Source organism: Garra rufa, chromosome 14 (genome assembly GCF_049309525.1).
Source record: "Garra rufa chromosome 14, GarRuf1.0, whole genome shotgun sequence".
Taxonomy (NCBI): Eukaryota; Metazoa; Chordata; class Actinopteri; order Cypriniformes; family Cyprinidae; genus Garra; species Garra rufa.
In genome coordinates, this window is record NC_133374.1 from 17,140,168 (window position 1) to 17,159,651 (window position 19,484).

Below are 19,484 nucleotides of genomic sequence, written 5' to 3' on the forward strand. Positions count from 1 at the left end.
TAAAATAATGCATTACTTTTTCATTTACAACAAAATATGTGAGTTACTATTGCAAATAAGTAATGCCAGTTACTTTGTTTTCTCATTTATTGACTGACAGCTCTCTTGTCCCCATTTTGAGAGAAATCAGGAATAAGGAGACATTGTGTGCATGAAGCTTACTGTAGATCTAGACTAAATGCAAACATGCATTTACTCATCTTTATCTCACTTGAACAAAAACTGATTCAGTATTGCTCAAAATAAATAAAGTCAGTGATATGCCAACCTGCAATAATGTCAAATGACACAAATATGTATTTAATCCCTTTTATGTCTTCGCTGCCGACCTTCAATGATCAATTTCAACAATACAAATAAGAAAAATACTACCTTTTGGTGTGAAGGGGCTTTTACTTTTGCCAAAAATAGAATTTCTTCACATTAAAAACAAGCAAGCAAGTGCAGGTGAGAAAAAGTAATGCAAAAATAACTTAATGCATTACTTTTCAAAAAAACTAAATAATGCACTTTGAAGTAAAGCAGTGTTGTAATGCATTACATTTAAAAGTAACTTTGCCAGACACTCAGTTACTGATATGGATTTCTGAGAGTGTCTTTATGTTTCATTTTGTCTGACTCGTGTATAAAAAATATATATATTATACAACATAATTATATTATGTATATACTATATAACAGCTCAAATAGTTGGCCAATCTCCTACCTTGCAACACTTACTAAAACTGCAGATAAATTCTCAGAAAATCTTCAGATGAACTAACACTGCCATCTACTGTACTGTTTACTGACATTGATCTTCAATAGCAGTTCATAATGCCATGTTATCTTAGTTTAGGCATTACCAGATAAAAACAACCATAACTAGCCAAACTGACATTAGTGGAAACCTTCTATTTCATACAAATGATCTGTTTTAACTCAAATGTTAGTGTAAAATACCACCTCAATCCAAACCCTTTAGACCCGTATGACTACTACAACTTTCCGAATGGACTGAATCTTCAAAATTTTTGGTTTATGCATAACCAGAAAAAAAAATGCAAAAACAAATCGTTCATACAAATTAATCTGTTTTTATTTATTTTCATATATCTGATACTTTTGTTGAGACATTTATTCAAAAAAGTTGCTATATAGTGATAGAATGAAGAAAACCAAAAGCCGAATACAGTAAAACGCCCACAAAAAAAGAGAAAAATAGAGAAAAAGCTATTTACACATACACGTAACTAAAAACAGAAACTACAGAGTAGAAAAATCAAAGTATTCAACAAAAATACAATACAGAGAGAAAACATTGGTGTTAAAGCTGATCTTTCCCACTTCTCTTCCCTCTTACATCTCCGCGTATGGGCATTTTCCACACTCATACACGTACAATGGGCTATCACAAGCCAACATCTAAAACAAAAAAAATGTGACTTTCGAATAAAGAATGAAAATTTAAGGTATGGCAGTGAGAAAAAGTGCTACTTCTCTCATTCTGAGAGCAAACGGGTTCACTCTCACATTCATTACGCTTTAGTACAATACCGCTTTAGATTGGAATTCACTTGCAATATCCAGGCATGTTCAAGCCAGCAAATGCAGTCCATCCAGGCCTCACGTCTAGCCTCAGCTCTGACCGAATAATCGCAAAACGTGTAACACAATAAGTGGATGTTGCTGGGTGAATCTGAAAATAAGGTCACTCATCCAAACATCTGTGTTTGTCTCTCAGATATGGAGAAACAAATAATTTCGGATAAGTTTACAGCGAAAATACTGTTGAAGTAAATGAGGATTTGACTTATCCCTAATCTAACATGTTCAAATCAATGTTTTGCCAAGAAATATTCAGTGATTTATGCAAAACACATTACCTACATCAACATTGGAATCAAGAAAAGTGATTTCAAAGCTGTTTGATTGACTTTACATCATTTTTCACACCGTTTTCTGAAAATACCCATCTGTCACGTGACATATCAGACCCAATTTTGCTCAGTTCGCACAATACTGGCCTGAAACCCATTATAAGCTACAAATATATGGGTTTTCAAAGGGATTGTCAAGCATGTCTCAAAAGTCTCCCTTTTGTAATCGCTGTGAGTTCAATTCAAGTCACCACAAGGTTGAGTAGCCAACTAAATTCTGTATTTGGTTTCTTTATCAATGCGGAAACCTTCTCGCTTTTCTATTCTAGTAAGCACCGTAATTAAATGAGAACATATCTTGTATGTTGTATGGCTAACATGGTTTTCATGTATGTATGAGGTTGGAGCAGAACGCATATACTCTGTAATGGCTAACCTAAGCACCTCTGTAATTATGAACCCTGTAGTGCAAGATATAGATATTTATATACGATAATGGCATCTAATCTCTTTACCGAGAGTACACCGTGTCTCATTTTATACCCCTCAATGCTTGAAGCAAAGCTTGAAGGGATCATATTGCAGGTGAATAGATCTGATAGGAATTATTACTCAAAAAGTGAAACACCCTGAATAAGTCAATAAGGAAAAAAACACTATAACAAGTGAAGCTCAACCAGTAGTACTGCATGGGGAAGTGGTATAGGTGTGATGTGATTGGTGTGGAGTAGTATTGCTGGTGAAAATCAGTCACTCTTAATCAAAATGTGAGGCCAATACTGCCTTAATCCAAACATTTAAGACCCACATGGCTTCTACAACCTTCTGAATGGACTGATATGTACATATATGTACTGAATCTGCATGCCAAAGCAAATAATAGCACAATTCTCATACTAAAATTGTCTTTAGGTTACATTAGCCTCAGATGCAATGGTCCGAAAGTCTTTTAAAATCAGCTGTATGAGATTAAAATCTAAAATCTGCCCACTTCCAATGAAAATCGCAGAATCGTTCTGCTTTAAGGTAGTTTGCCAGTTTCAAACCGCAATGGAGGGTCCTCGACCTCGTCTTGCTTTTCAGCCACTTTATGAGCTGAGAGCAACGTAAAGTGTTCATAGTGATTTCATTTCAGTTTACTAAAAATGCAAATGTTTGACACAAGCTTGGCAACAAAGCTGAACACTAGTGACGTAGTAATACTCTGTTCAGGAAGCGTCATCAGGCTTCCTCAAACCTGAGAGAATTTCACTGAATCTGCTTCATCTTTTGTATCGTCGTGGAGTGAAATTCACAAAATCAAAGCAAAACATGAAGAAAACAGGACATTTCTCTTCTTTTCTTGTCAGGCAGTATGTAAAGTCTTGATGTCCTTGTCTCTTTCAAGGACAAGGGCATCATTTTTTTTTCTAGACCTGCCTTTCACAGTGTCCATTCAGTCTTTTCTGTGTAAACGTGTGTTTGTGTGGCACATTGTGAGACTCTCAATTGCTTTGGCTGTATTTTGTGCCTGTTTGAGTGTAATGTGCCTGTTGAAAATACTTGGATGTGTGTGTCAGACGGAAGGAGGGATCAGGGAGGTGTTTTTTCAGTTCTCTTCTTTTATTTCCCATCCTCATTCTTCCTGCTCTCTATGCCAGCTGCTGTCATTTGTGCGTTGCAGTTAGACAAAGGCCTCAGGGTTTGTGCCGTTGTTGATCTGGACGTAGATCTTGGGGTCTTCTTCGCGCTCCTGCTTCTCTCGGCGCAGCCGCCTGCCATAGCACAGAAGATAACTGGGAAGGCAGAATCCAAGCATGCTCAGGACCAGCAATCCCACGTTAACCTATGCAGAAAGACACAAAAGCTTGAATTTCAATTTGAAGGTGATTGAACTTAAAATTGTGTTTTTTCTGCGTATTGTGATGTACATATAAGTGAAATATATTATGAAAAAAGGGGCAGAGTTTAATGATTGGAGAAGTCTGGTCACCAGAAAGAGGTCTGTCAATTTACCAGAAGATAGAGCCCATTTCCACAATAGAATAAAAAAAAGTTAATTGCAACTTTTTACCACACAATTCTACGGCAGCGTTTTCTAATTTTCAAAATGTTATGAGAATAAAGTCGAAATTATGAAAATAAAGTTTAAATGTTTTGAGAATAAAGTCAAAATGTTTTATAATGTTACACGAATAAAGTCGAAATATTTCGAGAATAAAGTCAAAATGTTTTATAATGTTACACGAATAAAGTCAAAATGTTTCGAGAATAAAGTCAAAATTATGAAAATAAAGTTGAAATGTTTGGAGAATAAAGTCAAAATGTTATGAGAATAAAGTCGAAATTATGAAAATAAAGTTTAAATGTTTCGAGAATAAAGTCAAAATGTTATGAGAATAAAGTCGAAATGTTTCGAGAATAAAGTCGAAATGTTGCGAGAATAAAGTCGAAATGTTTTATACTGTTGCACGAATAAAGTCGAAATATTTCGAGAATAAAGTCAAAATTATGAAAAAAAGTCTAAATCTTTTGAGAATAAAGTCAAAATGTTTTGAGAATAAAGTCGAAATGTTTTAAAAATGTTACACAAATAAAGTCGAAATATTTCGAGAATAAAGTCAAAATTATGAAAATAAAGTTGAAATGTTTCGAGAATAAAGTCAAAAAGTTATGAGAATAAAGTCGAAATTATGAAAATAAAGTTGAAATGTTTCGAGAATAAAGTCGAAATGTTTTATACTGTTACACGAATAAAGTCTAAATATTTCGAGAATAAAGTCAAAATTATGAAAATAAAGTTGAAATGTTTGGAGAATAAAGTCAAAATGTTACTAGAATAAAGTCAAAATGTTTCGAGAACAAAGTCAAAATGTTTCGAGAATAAAGTCGAAATGTTTTATACTGTTACACGAATAAAGTCTAAATATTTCGAGAATAAAGTCAAAATTCTGAAAATAAAGTTGAAATGTTTGGAGAATAAAGTCAAAATGTTTCGAGAACAAAGTCAAAATTATGAAAATGAAGTCGAAATGTTTCGAGAATAAAGTCGAAATATTTAGAGAATAAAATCAAAATTACAAAAATAAAGTCGAAATGTTTTGAGAATAAAATCAAAATGTTAAGAGATAAAATGTTACAAGGATAAAGTTGAAATGTTTCGAAATTACGAGAATAAAGTAAAAATTATGAGAATAAAGTCAAAATGTTTAGAGAATAAAGTAGATATTACAAGAATAAAGTTTAAATGTTTCGAGAATAAAGTCGCAGCTTTTAAAATCAGTTTTATAGCGAAACACAAATATAGCGAAACACTGCTTAATCTGAGTGTCACGCCACATTAAAGAGCGAAACAAAAAGAGAAAAACACATTATTGTAATAGACATATTGTTTGTATTACGCTATAGAAATTACATATTTTGAAAGCTGTCCAGGCCATTTGTATGTGCAATAGGCTAAAATATACTCTCAAAATATTTTATTAGATACTTTAATCTCGTAATTGCTACTTTGATACCTTTTTTATTGTGTGGCAGGAACAGAAAACTCAGAATATAAAGTTCTGAAAAAAAAAAAACCCTCAAAACTGAACAGTAAATGTGTTTTTAAAGAAGTCTTCTGCTCATCAAGCCTGTATGTATTTAAGCCAAAGTACAGCAAAAACAATAAAATTTTGAAATAATTTTACTATTTTAAAGTAACTGTTTTCTATTTGAATATATTTTAAAATGTAATTTATTCCTGATTTCAAAGACAATTTTTCGCATTATTACTCCAGTCACACGATACTTCAGAAATCATTCAAATATTCAGATTTGCAGTGCAAAACACATTTATGATTATTATTTTGTTGAAAACAGCTGAGTACAATGTTTTTCAGGTTTCTTTGATGAATAGAAAACTCAGAATTTTTATTCCTTATCCGTATTACAGACTGTCTGCTCACCCAGAGTGGATCTCCATCCAGTGGACCCATCATGGCCATGAAGAGAGGCTGTTGCAACAATGCGAAAAGTGCGCTAATGAGGGACTGCATTCCTGTCAGACTGCCGAACTGAGAAGACGGATACCTGCACCCATAAAAACCCCCATTGTTCTTTAACCATGATCAAAAGCAACACCAATCAACACCCAAAACACAAAGCCATACTCACACAGCTGCGTACAAGCCGCCAACCGCAGAGTGGATGAAGCCTCTCACAATGGTGTGCAAAACAAAAGACAAAATCTAGGAGGAAAACAAGAAACCAAGGTTACTCAGTTCATCCCCAAAGCAAAAATAACCCTACTTTTGGTAATGCATAAATAATGACTAGCAAGTCAGTGCTGCCACTAAGGGGTGCTGTTGTGCTATTGCATCCCAATGCATCCGCTGCAGTGACATGTGAGTGCCTCTGCACCACTTTCTCTCCCATTGGGTACTTTATCGTCCTGCAGGCAACAAGACTGATGTTTTGCACTCAGTTACCTGTAGATGAAGATTGGGCACCAGGCAGATCACCCCAAAGCCAACCAGCAGCAAATTAGTGAAGATGAACGCGCGGGTGGCGTTGCTGATCTTCTGGATCTGTTTGTCACGTTTCTTTGGCTGAGTGGGATCCCTGAAGGGAAACCCCATAAGTGCATTACACAGATGCGATGCCACATTAAACTTGTAATCAAATAATAATTACGGGTTGGACTGGATGGCGGTAAGTGTCAAAATGATGCATTAGGCAGCATAATGGTTTATTGTTGGACTCACTTTGCGACTTGTTTCTCATTTTCGTCTTCACACTCTTTTAGCTTCCAATCCATAACATAACCAATCACAGGGGCCGTCAAGAGACACAGCAACTGTAGCACCCCGAAGATAGATGTGTATGTGCTCACTGAAAGAGAAATAAAGTTGGGTTTTAACATTGTTTTAAAGGTCACTACACCAAAAAGAGGTTCATTCGGACAAAAAAATGATGGCAAATTTGATAATGTGCTACTGTAGTGCAGATATTTTTATAAACATACAGTTGAGTTCAAAAGTTATTGAGGACTGAGGACAACTGAGGTACTTATATGCAACTATTACAGAAGGTTCAAAGGGGCAGGGGGTGAAAACTTTTGAACAGAATGAAGATTTTTCTCATTTTGCCTAAATATCATATTTTTTCATTTAGTACTGCCCTTTAGAAGCTATAGAAGATATGTACATGTTTCCCAGAAGACAAAAAAAGGTTAATTTACCTTGATTCTCAAAGTCAAAATGTCTTCAAAATTTTCAAAATTATGAAAAACCAAAGAATTTGTGGGACCTGAAGGATTTTCTTTTGAAGAACACTGGGCAGTTTAACTGTTCAGGACAAACAAGGGACTCAAAAACCCCCACAAAAAAACAGCCGTGGATCAAGATCAAATTTTGCAAGGTGTATGTAAACTTTTGAGCTCAACTGTAAACCTGGACAAAATTCTAAAAACCAAAATGTATCAGTATAGCGTAAGATTGAACAATGAAATTTATTAACACTTAAACATATGTGACCCTGGACCACAAAACCAGTCATAAGGTTAAATTTTACAAAACTGAGATATATACATCATATGAAAGCTCAATAAATAAGCTTTCTATTGATGTATGGTTTGTTAGGATAGGACAATATTTGGCCGAGATACATCTATTTGAAAATCTGAAATCTAAGAGTGCAAAAAATCAAAATACTGAGAAAATCACCTTTAAAGTTGTCCAAATTAAGTTCTTAGCAATGCATATAATCAAAAATTACATTTTGATAGGTTTACAGTAGGAATTTTACAAAAAAAATCTTAATGTAACATGATCTTTACTTAATTTCCTAATGATTTTTGACATAAAAGAAAAATCAATAATTTTGACCCATACAATGTATTTTTGGCTATTGCTACAAATATACCCCAGCGACTTAAGACTGGTTTTGTGGTCCAGGGTCACATATTTGTCTCATGTATAAAATCATAAATTTACAGCATATAGAAATGGAAAAGGTACCCATTTCATAGAACGACTTGTGACTTGTTTCTTTGAAGGTTAGGTGGACAGATGAATGATTTGGATGGACATTATACTGAGACGCATCACGTCAATCTCTAACCAACAAGGGCCGGGGTTCATGCTTTTACATGACAACATGAATCAATGTCAAATAAAGGTGGAGGAGGAAGGAGGGAGGAAGGAGCTTGGTGGGGGGTAGGGTGAGAGGAGTGAGTCAAAAATGCATCTCATTTTGCCTGTAGTCTTACCCATTTCCATCCTCTCCACTGAAAAAACACACCAAGCAGCACGACAGAGAGTGCAAACAGAGGACAAAAGACAGACAGCAAGGAATTAGCAATGTGAACCTGCTGTGGCCATCCGACTACATATTAAACACATGATTAACAGCGTTAGGCAGCCAATCACTGCATGTAGCATCAGAGAACATTTACAAAGGAAGCTGTAAGAGGAATAGACTAGAGCGCAACAGTGCTTTTTAGCAGTTTTTTTTCCATTAATTTTCTCCATAGGCATTAAAGAGTTCTAAGCCATGAATGTTCTAAAAATAAGCTATGATTAGATTATAAAAATTACCACTTTCAAATGTTGATTCTTAATACTGTGTTGTTACCTGAATGATCCACAGCTGTTTTTTTTTTTTGTTTTTTTTGTTTTTTAGTGATAGTTGTTCATGAGTCACATATTTGTCCTGAACAGTTAAACTGCCAGCTGTTCTTCAGAAAAATCCTTTAGGTCCAACAGATTGTTTGGTTTTTCAGCATTTTTGTGAATTTCAACCCTATCCAACAATTCAAACAACTGAATGATTTTTGAGATCTCTCTTTTCACACTGAGGACAACTGAGGGACAACTATATTGATGCTGCAGATTTTTTTTTACATCTTCATTCTGATCAAAAGCTTTCACCCCCGACTCTTAATGCATCGTGTTTCCTTCTAATGCATCAGTGAGCATTTGGACCTTCTGTAATAGTTGCATATGAGTCCCTCAGTTGTCCTTAGTGAAAAAAAATGGATCTCAAAATCATACAGTCATTGTTGGAAAGGGTTCAAATACACAAAAATGCTGAAAAACAACAGAATTTGTGAGACCTGAAGGATATTTTTTAAAGAACAGCGGGCAGTTTAACTGTTCAGGACAAACAAGGTACTCATGAACAACTCACAGTGGATCATTCAGTTAACAGCACAGTTTTAAGAATCAAGTGTATGTAAACTTTTGAAAGGGGTCATAAACATCTTTTATGTGAAATATCTTATTCAGGTCAGTACTAAATAAAACATAACATACATTTTGTATGATCCCTCTTATTTTGGTAAAATAATTAATATGTGAGTACGTGTATGTACACTTTTAACTTCATCTGTATATATTTGGTCTTCAAATCTGATTGACTGAGAACCTTTGAGAGCCAGCCGTGCAATATTCTAGTAATAACAGAACTCCAACCATTTCGTTTCACCGTTTCACTTCACTTCAAGTATTTCTCACAGTGAATGTCATGGCAATATTGCTCATATATGTTATCAAAAATAAAATTCTCTATGGAGAAAGCAAATGGAACCTTTACTTCTGGAAACCAGCTGCTGCTCTCTGCTCCATAGATGACATTCAGCGTTTGAGCAACAGAAACAGCTAATAGCCTGAAGCATCAGACAACCTGTTAGGCAGCATGTTGTGAGTATTTGTCGAACACGCATACCTTTGTTTAGGTCTCCATCAGCAAGGGACTCCAGAATGTTGTTCATGGCCCCCATGTAGAAGATGAGACGGAGCTGAGTCACACACATTGTGATGAGGCTGAGCATAAATATGGGACTAAAGATGCTGCGCATGAAGGACTGGGCTGAAAAACACATTTAATAAAACTATTGTCAAAAACTATTCATTATAGAAAATTTCATAGTTCAAAATTTCATAGTTCACTGTAGGGGTGGGTGATATACCGGTAGACACAATTAACTGGTAGAAATTTGTCAACCGGTAGAAATTTCCGATCGCCTCTATCGCGGTTACAAGCTCACATGACATTGCTGTGCTACGTGGTCACGAAAACGTATCATTTGCATGCGTTTTTAAGCATTGTGGTTTAAAAACAAGTGATTTTAAGCCATTGAAACGCAATAAGCAGCGAAAGAGAACTCATTTCACTATATGCACACTGTCTGAGCGCATATAGCACGGGGCTATTGATGGACTTATTTTTGCCGCTGTATAGGCCTTCAACGGTTAAATGCCCATCTGTTAAAGAATCCTTGTAAACACAGTAATTTAAGTCAGCAATTAATTTAAGTCAGTAATTTAAACAGCTTAGAAAGATAACACACGTGTAACAGTATATTGTTTGTTTTTATTTTTTTTTAGTTATGTGTTATAGTATTAGTTATGTGTGATTGTAACACTGGTGACAGTAATTATGAAATTGCTATAGTATTAAACATTTCGATATCATAAAGACCTTATTTATAGCAAAAATAACTGTATTTTGATATATACTGTTACCGTGAAATAAAATTACTCATATCATACCCCTTGTACACTGTTGTTGGATGCCTAGTGCCTTCAAATATGCATCAATTCTTACTGCCATGCCATTTCCAAAAGCATCTTTCCATGGAAAACCACTGTGAACTTGGTCATCTCAATTTAAGCAGAATGCTTCAGTGCTTTTAAAATGGCAATGTAGGGTCGACAGGGTTCTGTTTACATGGAAAATAATTCTGCAGGTGTTTGGACAGCCAGGCAACTCTTCAATGCCTGGCACAGTAACACAGAGGCCAGGGGGGTCTGGCTATGTTAATAATCCCCTAATTCGAGTGCCATAAATGCAACGACCAGCACTAGAGAGACCTTTACAGTCCCCGTTTCCTGGTACATTTGGAATCTGATGTTAATGCACCTGATATGCTCTGGAACACATGTGCGCACAAACAAACTACCTCATTATTTGTCTTAGTACACAAACATTCACACACTTTTCCAGCCGTGGGCAATGAATCAGACAGTAATTGACTGCGGTAATGGAAACACAGGGTGGTGAAGGCATTAGCGCTCTATGGATGACAGTTAGACGGGATCAGCATCAGTCTCTCTCCTTCTCAAACTCCAGCTGAGTCTCTAAAACAGCTCTACGGTGCTATCTACCCTCTCCCTCGCCACCTTTTTCACCCCTGCCAATTTTAGCCCCAGACGTACGCCAATGCCATGGGTCCTCAGGGAACGCGGTCTGAAACGATTGCACGCTCCGTTTACTACAAAAGAGCCCAACCGGGAACCCCTGTCGAGGGCTGCAGAACGCCGGTGGGGAGTGAGTGCACTTTTGCAGTATTCTGACAAGTTTGAGGTGAATTTGGAATAATTGCACGGCACAGATTTGGGTTAGTAGAAGCAAAGTGCAAACACAGCGTGTTGTCTGCAGCCTCAAGTGGTTTGGCAACCTCTAGATGTCAGAAACCGGGCGTATGGCTAATGAAGGAATCCCTATGCTCAATAAAGAGGACCGTTCATTAACACCGCCCCCTGTCTGCTCGAATATTCCCTGCATGTCTGGACAGCAAGGGGCGCGCAATGGGGGGGAAGATGCTGTACAATGGCGAGAGCCAAGTCTCTCTGTGTTCTGTCCAGTTCTTTCTGAAATATGCATGAATTTGGGATTACATAAGTCACTTCAATTTGATGAACAGGACTTAAAACAATGGAAATAAATGAGATCTGCTAATCCAATTACCACTATTCTGCCTTCATGATTAAGGGGATAGATCACCCAAAAAGGAAAATGTTGTCATTAATAACTCACCCTCATGTCGTTCCAAACCTGTAAGACCGTTCATCTTCAGAAAACAAATTAAGATATTTTTGATAAAATCCAAGAGCCTTTTGACCCTGCATAAACAGCAACACAACTGACATGTTCAAGACCCAGAAAGGTAGTAAGGACATCAATAAATTAGTCCATGTGACATCAGTAGGTATGTTTCCATTACAAATGTTTTATAAATGTCGATAAAAAACTGTTGCGAAATGACGGTGTTATGCGACTGAAACGTAATTTTTTTCCTTTTGCGATGAGGTCGAAGCCAGGCAATTGTAGAAAACGTAGCCGTCTATCTTTGCAGAAGCAGCACGGAGAGCCGCTTCTAAAACTGGTATAAACACAAGCATTGCCTAGAGTGGCCGCGATCAGCTCCGCAGACTTGTGCAGTGAAAAAAGAAAGCCCATTATTCAAGCATTGTGTAGTGGCCAAATATGAGTTGTTTTTTTGAGGTTAGCCTATAAAAGGCAACATTAAAGAATGATCATGCAACTTTTCTGTACGCAAGGTGACCTGTAAATGCGAAAAAGCTGTTTCAATTGTTTTGCGAAATATTCCTTTTTCGAACTGCCTGAAAAACCACCTCATGTGAGCACAAAAACTTTTTTGCGTTATATGGGAGTTTTTGTGAAATTGACGTGTTTTCATTAGGTGTATTTTCAATTCGCAGTTTGAAGGGTAATGGAAACGCAGCTAGTGGTTCGACCTTAATTTTATGAAGCTACGAGAATACTTTTTGTGCACAAAGAAAACAAAAATAACAAATTGATTCAATAATTTCTTCTCTTCCGTATCAGTCGTCCACATGCATTTATGGTAGTACCACGACGCCAGTCAGCGTTCTGACAAAATTGTTGAATAAAGTCATTATTTTTAAAAAGTATTTCTGGGCCATAAAATATGTCAGTTGCATTGCTGTCTATGCAGGATCAGAAATCTCTTGGATTTCATCAAAAATATCTCAATTTGTGTATCAAAGATGAACGAAGGTCTCTTAACTTTTCTTTGTGTTAAATTTCTTAAAACCTAGGTTTCAAGGTTCTAGTTTTTAAAAAAAAACTAGATTTTAAATGCGGTTTCTGATTGTTTAGATCATCAGAATTAACTCCGGTAAATACAAAATATGTCAGTAAGAACAATACTCACATTCCTCCTCAGACTTGCACTGGACCTCCAGATCGAGGGTTGACAAGCAGAGTTTATTGCCCTCTTTTGCGGCCAGCTGTTGTGGATTGTTCTTCATTGAGTTGCCAACACTCAACCTCCGACCAACGGTGGTCACCTGCCTGTAAAACTGTTTCCCTGTGATCTTATGGTCAAAGCCCAGCCAGCTGAACTTGATCTTCACACTGTCAAAGAGACAAGTTTGAGCATGAGATAGACAATATGTCAATTACGTTCCATCGAAACCTTCATTTAATGGACACAGCAAACAAAATCACGGTACAAACACACTGAACTACATACGTGTAATCCATGTCCTCGGGTCCTGGGAAGGGCTCGAGTGGCCAGTTGAAGAAACAGTTGATGAAGACCAGACCGGCACAGCCAGCCCACACCAGAAGAATGGTGATGAAGGCAACACCAATGTCGTAGATCACCTGACAGAGCAACAATCATCATTATTATAACTGATTTAAGCTTATTAAATAAATCTAATCTGGAATCCAGATTTACCTTTATCCCTGGGAAGGTGACAGCGGATGAGGCATATGAGCCAATCATGAATGCAATGAAAGTTGAACGGAGATCACCAAACATGTTGGGAAGCTACGGAAGACACAAACAGGGCATATCATTAAAAAAATGTGCTTACTTGGGCTTAGCACCCATCATGAGTATGAAAAGCAAATATGTTTATCTGCATATTGTGAACATTATATGAGCCATGAGCAAAACAAACACAAATAACTTGTAACAGGATCCGCTGTAAATGACAAAACATGTCAGTTCTAGCAGAAGGTATGAAGGTAAACATTACATCACGGTAACAGTGATATACTCTGGTGGGAGCAGAACGTGGGTGGGGGGACATGGTTTGAAAGGCAACTGCATGCCGGGAATATTTTTAGCAGCGAGAGAAAGTGTGAGGGACACTGGAGAAGCTTGCATAATGCTGCTGCTGCTGCTGCTGCCTTTGAGCTGGGCGGAGGAGTACGGCACTGGCTGTTCCAAACTGCACTGTCAGGGTAAACAACTGTCAGACGCCACCGAGAAAACACAGAGGAAGGAAGAGAGCCTGAACGCCCAAGATAGAGAACGACAGGGAATGTGAGAATGAAATGGGGCAGAGAGAGCAACAGGGTATTTTTCAATGTTCAATAGTTTTTTTTTTTAGGTTAGGTGTAGAGTACTGTATTGTACAGTAATTTGTATTATTTGATTAAATAATTAAATAATTATTTAAATATTTAAATATTTATTATTATTATTTATTTCAATTGTTTTATTGAAAATGTACATTTTACAATTTATCTATTCATTATTATTTTTAATTAATTCAAATTTAAATTTATCTTGGTGACAGAAACGCTGAGTTTAAACACGAATATAAATAGATAAATAACTATATACACACAAACCAAGAGACAGACATAAAAAATAGAAGTGAATAAAAAGTATACAATTAATAAATAATATAATTTAATGAATAAGTTATATATGTGACATTTTTATGATTTTTAAATTTAATTTTATTAACTTATTTTTTATTTTATTTAATTGTAATCTTTTTTGCGTTGTTGTAAGTTTTTACATTTATTTGTTATTAATTTAATTAATATTAAATTAATGTATTAATTAATTATTTGATTATTTTTATTATTATATATTTTTTTTTTTTTTTTTTTTACTTTATTTTTTTGACAAATTTTCAGTTTTCATGTACATTTTGCGTAAACAGGAATATATATTAAGAAAGTCACAATCACAACAAAAAAAAAAAGGATAACAATTAACAACAACAATCACCTGTGGTCTTACAAGAAAAACAGAAAACATTTGTTTCAGGTTGGGATTAAGTTGCAATGTGGGAGTAGCCATTGCTTGTTTGAAGTAAATAACAATCCCATTTTCTCCAATAATTTTCCCCTTTACCTTTCTGTAATCGGAGAGAGAAGGTCATTTTTTCCATGAAACATATTTGACTGACAATACTTAAAAGAAGGTCCATAGTGGGGGGGGTTCTCTTTAGCCAACATTTAGTAACTGCTTTTTTGCAAGCAACTAAAAAAATCTTCAGGAGATAAACGTCACTCTTATTCAAACCCTCAGGAGTAACCCCTAAAAACATAATGGGAAATGACACGTCTATGTTAAAACCTATAATCTCAGACATTAATTGTCCCGCCCTGCCCCAAAAACACTGAATATGCGGACATAACCAAAAAATGTGGGCTGCATCAGCTTGTACAGAACCACACTCCCTCCAGCAAGGATACTGTCTCCCAGAGAACTTACATTTTTGCATGGGGGTTATAAAAAATCTAATCAGACATTTCCAACCAAAATCTCTCCAGTTCAATGAGTGAGTACTGGAACACTGAGTTTTCCATGCATGAAGCCAAATGTCCTCTGGTATTTCCATTCCCATGTCTTTCTCCCATCTCTGTCTAACATAATCTGTTGAGTTTTTATTCATTGAAGAGATGGCACCATACAATTTGCCTACAACCCCTTTGATATTTTCACCCTTATATGCACCTATAAATATCTGGATTAATTTAGAAAAATCACCCTCATTAGAGCTTCTGATCTCTGTCCAAAAAAAATGCCGTACCTGTAGGTACCGATAAAAGTCTTGCCTATTTAGAGCAAAGTTCTGACATAGATTCTGAAAACTATCCAGGTCCCTGTTTGATATAATTTTGCAAAGGGCAGTTATACCATGGGAGATCCAAATCTTATATCTATGGTCAATCAGAGCTGGAGTAAAGTGTGGATCATAGGCCGGCCAGCCCAATACTTTAACCTCCGTTTGAAGCTTAAAACGTTTAACCACCTCCTTCCACATTCTGACTGAGTGGCTCACACACTGATTCCTTACATGAAATATATCATTTACCTGCTCTAAACATCCTAGAACTGATTGTATAGGGGTGTCCATCAAAGACAATTCTATATCCTTCCATTTTGCTGTATAGTTAGGACAACACCACAGAACCAATGGTCTCAACTGTGCCGCCAGCTGGTAGTCCCTCAGGCACGGTAGTGCCATACCACCCACTTCCCTTGGTAATTGCAGAGCTGTGTATCTTACTCTGGGTCTCCCATTATTCCATATAAATCTAGATATTTTTTTGTCCCACTCTCTAAATTGTTTACGAGGGATCCCAACTGGCAGCGCAGTAAATAGGTACAATAATTTGGGTAATATGTTCATCTTGATAGCTCTTATCCTGCTACCCATATCTAGGGGGAGCAAGGTCCATCTGTCCAAATCTCTGTACATTTTCTGGTTTAATATGGTATAATTTAGAGTATACAAAGTGGATAAGTCCTTTGGTAAATATATGCCCAGATACTGAATATGTGGTAAATTCCAATTAAAATTATACTTATTTATTAATTCTTGTGTGGGTACAAAATTTAGTGTCAAAGCCTGAGTTTTATGAACATTGAGTGTATATCCTGAATAACTCCCATATAACTTTAGGGTGTCCATCAACAAAGGCACTCCTAAGCTTGGGTTTTGTAATGTCACCAGTACATCGTCTGCATACAAACAGATTTTATATTCTACTCCTCCTATAACAATTCCCTCTAACCCATCATCCTGTCTTATCATTTGAGCCAACGGTTCTATAAAGAGATTAAAAAGGGAAGGACTGATGGGGCAGCCCTGTCTACATCCTCGTTTTAACACTATTGAATTAGACAGGCTTCCATTTATCTTTATCATGGCTGTTGGTGTTGAGTATATTGTCTTTATACATTGTATAAATTTTTTACTAAAGCCGAATCTATCCATTACTTGATAAAGAAATTCCCAGCCAACGGAATCAAAAGCCTTCTCAGCATCTAGGCTGAGAAGGATTGCATTATTTTTCCTTTTATTAATACAGTCAATAATATGCAGGGATCTGCGAATATTGTCATGGGTTTGCCTCTCCCTGACAAACCCAGTTTGGTCTGAATCTATCAGGGATGGCATTATCTTTTCCATCCTCTTTGACAAAATTGATGTAAACAGTTTATAGTCCGAATTCAATACACTTATTGGCCTATATGATTTGCAGTCAAGCTTGTCCTTACCCTCCTTTAGAATTACAGAGATATAGGCTTCCCCCCATGATGGGGGGAGAGACCCTCCTACCATAATATGGTTAAAACAAGATACAAGCAGAGGAAGTAGTGGCTCCCTCAATGACTTATACCATTCCGGTGGGAATCCATCCGTACCTGGCGATTTACCAGATTTAAGAGAGGTAATTGTCTTATCTATTTCCTCCATTGAGATCTCTGAAGTGAGTTCTTCATTATGCACTTTTCCTAGGGTGGGAAGATTTAACGAATTTAAGAACTGTTCAATTTCTTGCCTATTTGCACTCTCAGGTTGGGTGTATAGTAATCTATAGTATGTTTCAAATGATTTTTGAATTCCCTCCAAATTTGTGGTAACTATGTTTGACGTAGGGTCTCTAATTTTATATATTGCCCTTTCTGCCTGCTGCCTACGTAGCCTCCAGGCTAACACTTTAGTTGCTTTTGGACCTGCTTCATAGAACCGCTGCTTCATAAAACGTATTTTTTTTTCAACTTCCTCACTGTGTATTTTGTCAATTTCCTGTTTTATAGGTCTCATTTGTAAAAGGACAGAGGGATCTTTTGTGGAGCTGTGAAACAGCTCTAACTCTCTAAGTTTTGTTTCTAGATCAGACAACTTTTTAGCTTTTAACTTTTTTTGTAAAGATGTGTAAACTATGATTTTCCCCCTAATAAAAGCTTTTGCTGTGTCCCACAATATAACTGGATTTACTTCTCCATTATCATTGAGTTCCAGAAATATCTTCAATTCTTCTTTCATTTTGGTTTTAAATATATCACTGTTTAACAGACTAGTATTTAGCCTCCATACAGTTTTTTTAGGGGCGTGATCGAGATGTAACTTTAAATATAATCCAGAATGATCAGAAAGATCCCTCTGGCCTATTCTACATTCCTTAATCCTATGCCGATCTTTGCCAAACATGAGAAAATAATCTATTCTAGAAAAGGTGTTATGACGGGCCGAGTAAAAAGTAAAATCCTGATCTGTACCATTGACATCTCGCCAAATATCTATTAAACCCAAGTCACGCATCATATTTCCCACCATAATCTCAGAGGGAGACCTTTTCCTTCCTCCACTGCTTGCATCCAGCCTAGGATTTAGTAATATATTTAGATCTCCTGCACATATGAGAGTACCACTTGTTTCATTTACTATTAAATCAAAAATCTTCCTGAAAAAAGCTGTATTGCTCCCAGGCGGGGCATACACATTTAATAATGTAACATCCTTATGTTCAAGTTTACCTTTAACTAGAATATATCTGCCAGCTTTGTCCTTTATTTCTGAGACTAGTTCAAAACAAACTGAGTTCGGTATTAAGATTGCGACTCCCCTTTTCTTACCATCTTTGCATGAAGAGTAGAAAGTATTACGAAAACCCCGGTTCTTAAGTTTTTCATGCTCATCGGTAGATAAATGGGTCTCTTGCCAGAATGCCATATTAATTTTCTCTTTCTTTAATTTTGAGATAAGTTTACTCCTTTTTATGGGATTGTTTAGCCCATTTACATTTAGGGATAAAATATTATAAAACTGAAAAAACATTTTTCTCTGTTTAAAGAAAAACCTGCACCCAACCCATCCTTAAAACCAGACCACAAGTAATAATATATGTAAATAGGAACAAATGAACACACATAACTTTCATACACTTCTAAGTAAATTTCAAAACTGAACTTCCAAACAAGAGGATACATTTTCTCCTCTAGCGACAATGAGGGGGAGTGGCCACTAGGTGGGGCCCCTCATTCGCGAACAAAAAAAGAAAAGGAAATGTATTAGTGAGTACCTAGAAAAATTAGTTGTGGCACAAACTGCATTGCTTGCATCAGCCCTTCTTACTAGCCAATCGTATTGAAGAGGTCAAATTATCAAAAGTAACATAATAACATTCTGTCCAGTTCGTGTGAGTAACGTTACCTATATTGAAAGAGGGTGATACTATTTAAATTCCCATCGTCTTGACTTATTCTGTCTGGCCTGAGATGTTAAACACCAATCAGTTCTCTTCAGTCAGGTTCTCATTATGCTTCCTCTCGAAACCTCTGAGTTTCTCTCGGATACATTCCCGAAACTCAGGCGATCTCCCCCCTCGGCGCTTACGAGATACACTCCACGGGAGAAGTCCCGTGATGTCCTCCTCCGTGACTCCTATCGTCTTACTCGGCTGAATTGGACCTATCGCGATACCTCTTTTGGTCAGATCCTCCGCTGCTTCGAAAGCGTTGTTGTAGGTGACGATACCTGAATCCAAGTGCACACGCATCTTAGACAGTGGTGTTTGAAAACGGATTTTTTTATCCCGGAGCGCTCTTTTGATTGGGGCATATTCCTTTCTCTTTTGTTGCACCTCTTCGGCGTAGTCATGATCAAAGTACACCCTTTTTCCCTCCATCAAGATTTTCTTCTTCCATGCTGTGTGCAGGATTTTTTCTTTCATTGTAAATTGTAGGAACCGGACAACGATTGAACGCGGAGGCATCCCCGCGGGGGGCTTAGGGATCAGTGCTCTATGGGCCCTTTCGATACCGAGGTCATCCCCCTGATTCAACTCCAA

At 36.7% G+C, this 19,484-nt stretch overlaps 1 protein-coding gene across 2 annotated transcripts in view; it reads right to left on the bottom strand.

The window, feature by feature from the left end:
- Positions 1 to 1,056: 1,056 nt before the first annotated feature.
- The window catches only part of slc43a2a (solute carrier family 43 member 2a), a 37,989-nt gene continuing 19,561 nt past the window's right edge, over positions 1,057 to 19,484 (bottom strand). Inside the window, exons 6-15 of one of the 2 annotated variants that reach the window (XM_073817753.1) lie at positions 13,333 to 13,425; positions 13,123 to 13,256; positions 12,802 to 13,004; positions 9,546 to 9,689; positions 8,089 to 8,106; positions 6,584 to 6,710; positions 6,308 to 6,440; positions 5,994 to 6,067; positions 5,786 to 5,909; positions 1,057 to 3,684 (exon numbers count right to left, since the gene is read on the bottom strand). In XM_073817753.1, the coding sequence (XP_073673854.1) occupies positions 3,523 to 3,684; positions 5,786 to 5,909; positions 5,994 to 6,067; positions 6,308 to 6,440; positions 6,584 to 6,710; positions 8,089 to 8,106; positions 9,546 to 9,689; positions 12,802 to 13,004; positions 13,123 to 13,256; positions 13,333 to 13,425 (1,212 nt within the window). In that variant the 3' untranslated portion in view covers positions 1,057 to 3,522. The remainder of the gene's footprint in view (positions 3,685 to 5,785; positions 5,910 to 5,993; positions 6,068 to 6,307; positions 6,441 to 6,583; positions 6,711 to 8,088; positions 8,107 to 9,545; positions 9,690 to 12,801; positions 13,005 to 13,122; positions 13,257 to 13,332; positions 13,426 to 19,484) is intronic. The other variant, XM_073817754.1, reaches the window with a different exon arrangement.